Genomic DNA, 9,381 nt, shown 5'->3' with positions numbered 1-9,381 from the left:
GAGGCTGGCCGCCATTTTGTCGGAGTCCTGGCTGAGCTGATGGATCCCAGACGGCACCTGTACTCCCCCTAGTGTCAGTGCCGGGTACAGAGATACACACATGACGTCACGTGTGTGCGGCGGCACACGTGTCTGCCATGGAGGCTCTGGTGCTCCCCCTAGTGTCAGTGCCGGGTACAGAGATACACACATGACGTCACGGGTGTGCGGCGGCACACGTGTCTGCCATGGAGGCTCTGGTGCTCCCCCTAGTGTCAGTGCCGGGTACAGAGATACACACATGACGCACGTGTCTGCCATGGAGGCTCTGGTGCTCCCCCTAGTGTCAGTGCCGGGTACAGAGATACACACATGACGCACGTGTCTGCCATGGAGGCTCTGGTGCTCCCCCTAGTGTCAGTGCCGGGTACAGAGATACACACATGACGCACGTGTCTGCCATGGAGGCTCTGGCTGAGCAGCTGCACAGGGTCCAGGCGCTGAAGTTCGGCCGCTTCCAGCTGAAGAGCGGCGTCACCTCCCCGGTGTACTTCGACCTGAGGGTGATCGTGTCCCACCCGGCGCTGCTCAACCAGGTGCGAGGGTCTCTGAGCGAGTATTGGAGGGATAGGGGGGTCTCGGGGTGGGGGTGGGGCAGTGTAAGTGAGTAGAAGGGGGCCTCCTAGTGAGTGTGTAGGTTGCGTCTGGGGGGTCTCTCTGAGTGAGTAGAAGGGCATGGGGGTCTCAGTGAGTAGAGGGGTGTGGGAGCCTGTGAGTGGGGTCTCTGAGTGTGTAGGTTGGGGCCGGTGTGTCTCGGAATGAATGAGTAGGTGAAGGCATGGGGGTCTCTGAGTGGGAGGGCTCTCCGAGAGTGTGGGGTCTCTCTCTGTGTTTAAAGGTTGGGGGTAGTGAGCAGTGTTGCCACCTCTGAAATGAAAAATAAGCAACCAATAAGTAAAGAACAAGCCCAACCCAATCATAAATAGCCCAATGTACGGGGGGGGGGTCTCTTTGTCCTCACTCTCTGCCTGCCTAACTTCCCTTACTCCCCCCTCTCCACTAACCTAATTATTAGTGTGTGCACAGCCTTATTATCTGCGTATATATTGCTTTTCTCCCTCTACACCAGCCTCCATATTGTTACCTCCTCCCTCTTTTCATACCTCATTCCCTTGCCAGTCTTCAGCTGGGTACACACTTGCCGGTGTGTACCCAGCGATGCGACGCCCGATCACGCAATATATATCGGGCGGTCGAAACATACTGCACGATGCGGTGACTGAATGCCTGATATGTCAGGCACCGGCTCCATCCACTATGTCAGCGTAGGCATCTGGGTCGTTCCATCAGCCCTACATGCAGGCCGACGGAACGACCCTGATGAACGACCCGCGGCAGTGCGAAGGGTCACGCATAATGGGTACACACTGGCCGATGTGGACGATATGTCGGCCCAATCGGCAGGATCAAGCGACCTATGTTTTGGGGGTTTTTTTAGGGGCAGAGCTTAGCCCCGTCCCTGCTTTTTGATTGGCCCATGGCCCGCCATTCTTTCCCGCAGTGGTGGCCATTGAGGGGTGCAAATCGTCGATGGTTCACCATAAATTTGTGTGCCATCAATGGTAACCATCGATGGACACCCCACGATGGTTATCCCTAGTAGAGGGGTGTATGGGTCTCTAAATGAAGGTGGACTGGGAAGAGACTTTCTGTTCGTCCTTCCCCAATTTTGAACTTTAATCATGCGACTGGGGCGGAGCCTCACAGGCGCTTTGCTCCTCCCCGAGTCACCTATAGACTGTGACGTCAGTGCTTGGAAAGGTCTCGTTACACGGAATTCCGTTTCATATAGACGTTGTCTGATCGTCCTCTCATTATGTCCCCCTGCAGGTCGCTGATCTTCTGTACCGCACAGCTCAGAGTGCCGGGCTCCAGTACCATTCAGTCTGTGGGGTCCCCTACACTGCTCTCCCCTTGGCCACCATCGTCTGCTCTGCCCATCTGCTGCCAATGCTCATCCGCAGGAAGGAGGCCAAAGGCTACGGTGCGTTGTGTCTGTCCCGGATCATTCAGCCACCCTCAATGTAAATTACCCTATGAGAATTGTTTTCTAATCCTGGGTCATACTTCTCTTGTATAACACTTAGATAATAATAGTCTGCACTTTAACCTGCACCCACACCAGCTTCTATCTTTACCCCAGCAATGCTGCCTCCTACAAACTCCTCAAACTGAAATGGTTATTCACATGGGCACTGATTAATCCCCTCCCCCACCAATCACCACCTTTGTTACACTGTCTTACACACTCCCCGATAGGTTGTCTACATAAATAACCGGTCACTGCCTACCAGGAGGTCACTTATATAAGGTGTCTCTGAATAACAGAGCTGGAAGTGACTGTAGGAATGTACTTCCTAAATATTCACTAGTTTTATTATAGGTCTGCAGCTGCTTTTCTGCTCCCAGCTATGAACATTCAGAAATCCACCTTGACCTTCATTATATCTTGTGTTGCAGGAACCAAACGTCTGGTTGAAGGAACGATCACCCCCGGAGAGAGCTGTCTGATCATTGAAGATGTAGTGACGAGTGGGTCCAGTGTCCTGGAGACGGCAGAGGTGCTGCGGAGAGAGGGTCTCCAGGTGACCGATGCCATCGTCTTGGTGGATCGAGAGCAGGGTGGCAGGGAGAGGCTGGCAGAGAATGGCATCAGACTGCACTCCATCTGCACCCTGACACAAATCCTCACACTGCTGTGCCAGCTGGGGAAGGTGGATGTGGAGATGGTGGAGGACGTCAGACGCTTCATCCTAGAGAATAAAGTCACAGGTCCAGCAGGGCTCGCAGTCAGGAAACCCGGCACAGCCATGAGCTACTCCTCCCGCGCTGCCCTCCCGGACATTCACCCGCTGGCAAAGCGACTCCTCGCCATTATAGAGAAGAAGGAGAGTAATCTGTGCGTATCGGCGGACGTTACAGACTCTGCAGATCTCCTCCAGCTGGCGGCTGAGCTAGGACCTTCTATGTGTATGCTAAAGACCCATGTGGACATTTTATCAGACTTCACCCCTGATGTCGCTTCTGGCCTCCGAACCCTGGCGGATCAACACGACTTCCTCTTATTTGAGGATCGGAAGTTTGCCGACATTGGTAACACTGTGAAATCCCAGTACGAAGGTAATAACCTCTTCATTAATGCATCGTTTTCCTGTATGTAGTCTTCACTCCAGACCGCGGGCAGGGCTTCACTGTGCGCTTTCCTAAAAGGGGGCGTGGCTGACCAGAGAGGGAGCGTGGTCTCGTGACACGTTCCCAATTTGTCACTCTTAGGGGCATGCCCAGCACTAACAGAGGTGCCGGGTTTCCGCCAAGCTCTCCTCTCACTGTGAATAGATGCCATACGCGTGCGCTTTAGCAGGGCTATAAGGGCAGTGTGCATTTTGCCACTTTAAATCTGGCAGGGTGCGGCGAACTGCTAAGACCGCCTAGCGGTAACTCTCTGTATGAACTTGGTTGTTACACGGAATTACCTAATTTCTTTTTATTTTCTTCCAGGTGGTATCTACAGAATCTCGTCTTGGGCTGACGTGGTGAACGCCCACGCTGTGCCCGGCCCGGGAGTGGTAGAAGGGCTGCGAGAGGTCGGCGAAGCTTTGGGCAGAGGCTGCCTGGTGATCGCAGAGATGAGTTCTCAGGGGTCGCTGGCGACTGGAGACTACACGAAGGCGGCGGTATGTAGGGAGAGGGGTGACATTGTTCCAGGATGCTTCCTCTGTGATTGGAGTCTTGTTTGGGCCTATCAGGAGAATGTTACATGATCATTATGTCCGGTTACAGCTGGCCCCTCTATTTCCTTATTATAGTGCAGACTGGCTCCTGTCTGTAGATCCGCAAGGCGGCATTTGTCTGTACTGGGGATCTGATAGTGGAGGACTCAGCTGCTGAGTTGGGAGGCCCAGCACTCGTCCTGTCTACACCAAAAGCTGGTACTGGAGGGATCTACACTGGGGATTCAGTAAAAGGATCCTTTTATATGTATTCATAAAAGTCGGGAGGTTTTGTCTTGTGTTGCCCACGAGCTCAGGTTGTATACTGTGTATTCCTATGGTATTAATGACATAATAATGTTCCGGGGGAATGTCGGGTGATCCCGAATTTATACGAAGTAAGATGTAAATGTTCCCTTTTCTCTCTTGTTCAGGTGACGTTGGCAGAGGGTCACCCGGCCTTTGTGTTTGGTTTTATTTCTGGCGGCAAAGTGAGTGAGAAACCGGAGTATCTCCACCTCACCCCCGGGGTCCAGCTGCTGGCAGGAGGTGAGGACACCGCACTTATTCCGGTTATTTTATAGTTCAGCTGATCCTGACCAAACATGGATTTCTGTATCACTGTCCGGTTATAAACTTCTGCTATCTGAGCTCGAACAAAAGCTGGAGTAAGACTAAATGAATACAGATCTATATTCCCCCAATCCCCCACACACACACACCAGAATGTGGAGTTATTTGGCCATGGTCCTTTGATGTACTTAAGATGGAATTATTCTAACTGGGATTACCATATTTAGACATTTTGTGGAGGGGCGGTGTCGCAGCTTCTTAGTTTTTTTTAATATACATTCTGATTGGTTTACTCCGAAAATGATTTAAAGGTTGCTCACTACCTGCTGCCATAGGTTCTAGGACAGGTCATTTGAGTTGATGTTGCTGGGGGGGACTGGATGATGAGAGCATGGGGATGGAGGGGGATTTAAACACCAGTAAAAAGACAATAGGTGTTGGGCTCACTGAGTCGCCCGTTGTCTGCCGGAGGACACGGCACCACCTTTCACAAGGAAGTCTCTGAGCTCTGGTGTCGTCTGGGAATATCCCATCAGTGCTCAGTCTGGGTGAGATCTGGTGACTGAGAAGCTTCTTGTCTATGGATGAAATCTGAGTCACCCTCATGAAACCGATCCAGCTCCATGGATGGCACATTGTCACCCCGGAAGCTCACACTTCCACCCACTGCTGTCCATAGCTGATTGTGTTACCCCTGATGCCCCACACTGACATCACCTTAGACGGTTCTGCTCAGCAAACATGGGCCGGTTGCGCTGTCTTGGTGACTTAAGATCCTACCAATCCCACCCCAACATCGCTCCACTTCCAAAATCACTGAGGTCTCCTATTGGAGTTGTGAGCAATATATTTGCAGGCAGCTGTCTTGTGCTGATTGCTCCCAGGTGAGAGCCACTATTCAGGGGGTGCTGAGAACCAACATGTCCGTCCAGGACTCGGGAGCAGGGGGCATGAGGAACACAGCAACCATGACTGTCCTGCATGCCTCATGTGTAAGCCATTCTACAGCTCCCCTTTTTTTTTACGTGAAACATAACTAGCCGGAGTCGCTACCATTGTTATCCAATTTTCTGGGATCAACGGCGAAGTTCCACCCACGCGGCAATATCGCCATGGCCGCTGCGCTTACATATAAGACATCCATCTGTTACTTTCACCTCTATGGATATATCTCCTTAGCGCATTTAAGTATATTGATTTCCTTGGTTTTGTGTCCAGTAAGTAGATCAGTCTCCTTTATTATGGGTGTCTGATTAAAGGGTCAAATATTAAGCATCTAACCAATACGCCTTCTGTTTTGTTTTTTACTTGGAGCCAAACCCCAAAATGTACAGCAGAGCTTCACCTTAGCAGTTGGGGGTACGGACAGAAGGAAGCTCTGTGAGAATAAACTCTGGGAATTATGAGTGGTCAGCACTGGACAGTGTAAACCCCCCCATGCTGTGTACACTGCTGCTTGCAGGGCATTTATTGTATTGATCCAAGTTGGTATCATAAGCTGGGTACACACAATACAATGTATCATGCGATATATCGTTCCGAATCGGAACAGCATGTAATGATCCATTGTGTCGCCGTATGCCGGAACGTGTTTTGTGTATGGCGTCCGCCCTGTATGGTTACATTGCACCATCGTATGGTGTATACCCAGCCTTAGTGTCTATGACAAGCTGCAGTAGGTGGCAAGAGCATCTTGTCACAATGCAAGGTGTGGACACAACCCCTTATTAACCAAACCTCCTCTCTCCATATACCTAATAGTATCTCCCCTACTACCGGACATAGCACACTAAGCTATCGTCCCTTCCTTCCTTAGTGTGCTATCGGTCCCTTCCTTCTAGCACCTGCCACAACCCGTGCAGTTCCTCTTTCCTGCCTGGGGTGTCGCTTTCTGCTCTGGTGCTTCTAGCACACGCTGGTCTGTATCTCAGCAGTTTGTTGCATTAGCTGAGTGTGCTAGAAGCACCAGATCAGAGAGCGACACCCCAGGCAGGAAAGAGGAACTGCACGGGTTGTGACAGGTGCAGGGTGCTAGAATGAACTATTGCTAAGGCTACAGCAGACAACCTGTTCAAATACTACTCTAGGGTCCAGATTCTAACATCCCCCTTTTAAAAGTCTCCACGTGATATTGTGACTCTGTTGCTGCTCACAGAATAAATGTCAGGATGATCGTCTGGAGGAAGTACTCCCATTACATTTCTCCTTTTGTGGTCACTCATTGAGGTTCCTTCTTGTCACCCTTGTAGGTGATCCGTTAGGTCAGCAGTATCGCACGCCCCATGAGGTCATCGCTAACCAGGGATCTGACATCATCATTGTGGGCCGTGGAATCTTGTCAGCGGCCAAACGCCACGAAGCGGCCGAGATGTACCGGAGAGCCGGGTGGGAGGCCTATCTGTCCAGGATCAGCGATGGAGAATAACTTTATTATTGTACATAGCGCCAGAATATTCCTCATTACTTTACCATAACCCGCAAACCAGAAATAGAAGACAGGATTTGTCACTGTGTGACCGTTACAAAGCAATCTATAGCCGCGGAGGCTCCTCCATAATGTCAGCCGATGATGCTGGTCCTAGGATCACTCCTCCCATCCAGTATTTGGGAGGATGAGGAGTAATGGCGATTACTGGTACAATAAACATTACAGACCATTGCTAAAGCACTCCGTCGTTTCTCCTTTACCTGTGTCGTTCTGGAGACGGCCGGTCCAATGTCCGCCAGAATCCACCACCCAGTTTTTCTGTCATCATACATTGCTAAACCATCAATACAGTTCTGCCAGTCCAACTAATTCATTGTTAATGAGATTAAAACAATAAAAACATGACGTTGGCGCTTTCATCTGTTAAACTCTAGTAGCAATAATGCAGGATAGTTCTAGGGGGATCGGTATGAAATACCACCGGACACTTGTCCAGCGGTTCAAATCCTGACGTCGGAAGACCAGCAGTGAAGATCCAGACAGTTGAGTATTTAAACTATTACTAACCTAACCCCTCCCTTAGGGGTGCCTAACCTCCCCCCCAAGTGCCTAACCCTAACACCCCCTGTGAGTGCCTTAAACCTAACCCCCCCCCCCCTTCCCCACAGCCTAAACCTGTCTCCTGGGGGTTGCCTAACCCTAAATCTCCCCCCCGGGAGCCCCTAACCCTCGGCAGGACGTCCTAACATTATCGGTTATACACAAAAAGAAGCTGCCATACCCCTGAGCAGATACTGGGTCCTCAAATCACCCTAACAGTCCAGGTTTTAAGGATATCCACAGGTGAATTATTTACTACCTCAGTCGATTTTCTTTGACCTTCTGTGCTCAAACATGTATATCTCTAAAACCAGGACTGTTGGGGAGCCTTGAGGACCACATTTGGGAAACTCTGTGCTAACCCCATTCATGGATGGCTGCTGTTGAGTTTGAAATGGAAATACACTAACAGTCCAGGTTAAAGCTATATATGCTTGGGACACAGATGGTTAAATCAAAATGACTGAGGTACTAATTAATTCACTGTTCAAACAAAACAGTGGTTCCCAAACTTGTTCCTCAGAACCCCTCATAGTTCACATTTTCTGGGGCTTCTGGTGAGTTTCAGAACCTATGGTCTAAAAGGACCTAGTTTGAGAAGCACTGCATGTATCAGACAGTAAGAAGTAACACCCCTGTATTGTATGTAGTGTGACTCCATCTTCTGGTGTCTCTTTCCTGTCAGTCAGTCAGTTGAGTGTGGTGAGCGTGTTTGTAATGAGATACGTTCAGTATCCTGACAACGGGAATACCGGCCCTTAGAATACCGGCTCCCCTGACAATCCGAAGGTTAGTAGTGGGGTTAGGGGAGAGTCAGGCACTTAAGGGGGTAGTGTTAGGTTTAGGTACCGGGGTGGGGTAGGGAGAGGGGAATGGTTAGGATACTGACGGGTGTCTGTCTCCTAACCATGTCGGGGTTTTCACCACCGGCAGCAGAATCGGTATGAAATCCCGGCTGCCGCATGGCCGGGAGTACGAGTCCCGGCAGCGGCAGCCCGACAAAACAGCAGAGCCTGGCAGCGGAAGCCCGACAGCGCTGGAAATCCCGATCGTCCCTAAGGTAAGTATCTACTAACACAGAAGGACACGGTGCCTATTGAAGCACCTTTCCTAGGGGATGATTCATTAGAACGGCTACAGACGTGGACAAATTTGTTGGTACCCTTGCAGCTCATTGACACAAATGCTTCATTCCTCCTGAAAAGTGATGTAATAAGCTATTATCTCATGTATACCTGCATGCCCTTGTCAGGTCATAGATTAATGCAAATAGATAAATTGTTTATTCTCCAGAGATATTCTAGAATGACCTGGACAGATTTGTTGGTACCCATTATAAACGATAATAATTGGATTATAGTGATATTTCAAACTAATAGCTTTCCTGAATTAGCATTACACACATCTTCAATCTTCTAATCAGTCATTCTGGATATTTATATGGAGAGATGTCATCACTCTGCTGTTTGGTATCATAGTGTGCACCACACTGAGCATGGACCAGAGAAAGCAGAGCAGAGAGATGTCATCACTCTGCTGTTTGGTATCATAGTGTGCACCACACTGAGCATGGACCAGAGAAAGCAGAGGAGAGAGAAGTCGTCACTCTGCTGTTTGGTATTAGCGTGTGCACCACACTGAGCATGGACCAGAGAAAGCAGAGGAGAGAGAAGTCGTCACTTCGCTGTTTGGTAGTATGGTGCGCACCACACTGAGCATGGACCAGAGAAAGCAGAGGAGAGAGAAGTCATCACTCTGCTGTTTGGTATCATGGTGTGCACCACACTGAGCATGGACCAGAGAAAGCAGAGGAGAGAGAAGTCGTCACTCTGCTGTTTGGTATCATGGTGTGCACCACACTGAGCATGGACCAGAGAAAGCAGAGGAGAGAGAAGTCATCACTCTGCTGTTTGGTATTAGCGTGTGCACCACACTGAGCATGGACCAGAGAAAGCAGAGGAGAGAGAAGTCGTCGCTCTGCTGTTTGGTATCATGGTGTGCACCACACTGAGCATGGACCAGAGAAAGCAG

The 9,381-nt window shown here is 50.1% G+C and overlaps 1 protein-coding gene across 1 annotated transcript; it reads left to right on the top strand.

Moving 5' to 3' along the window:
• The first annotated feature begins 237 nt into the window (after positions 1–237).
• UMPS (uridine monophosphate synthetase) lies at positions 238–7,167 on the top strand. The gene is made up of 6 exons (XM_088457723.1): positions 238–575; positions 1,870–2,023; positions 2,500–3,159; positions 3,538–3,713; positions 4,184–4,298; positions 6,572–7,167. Exons 1-6 carry the CDS (start codon positions 423–425, stop codon positions 6,745–6,747), a joined length of 1,434 nt encoding a protein of 477 aa, XP_088313849.1. The 5' UTR covers positions 238–422; the 3' UTR covers positions 6,748–7,167.
• The last annotated feature ends 2,214 nt before the right edge of the window (positions 7,168–9,381 follow it).

Source organism: Taudactylus pleione, unplaced genomic scaffold, assembly GCF_031769625.1.
Source record: "Taudactylus pleione unplaced genomic scaffold, aTauple2 ptg000781l, whole genome shotgun sequence".
Lineage (NCBI taxonomy): Eukaryota > Metazoa > Chordata > Amphibia > Anura > Myobatrachidae > Taudactylus > Taudactylus pleione.
This window is presented reverse-complemented; position numbering and strand designations above follow the sequence as displayed.

What these genes read in the sequence shown, in the direction of transcription:
- UMPS (XM_088457723.1), top strand. Translation starts at nt 423, where the DNA reads ATGACGCACGTGTCTGCCATGGAGGCTCTGGCTGAGCAGCTGCACAGG. An exon ending in GAGACTACACGAAGGCGGCG is followed by an intron (nt 3,714 to 4,183) that starts GTATGTAGGGAG and finishes TCTCTTGTTCAG; the next exon opens with GTGACGTTGGCAGAGGGTCA. An exon ending in GGTCCAGCTGCTGGCAGGAG is followed by an intron (nt 4,299 to 6,571) that starts GTGAGGACACCG and finishes TCACCCTTGTAG; the next exon opens with GTGATCCGTTAGGTCAGCAG.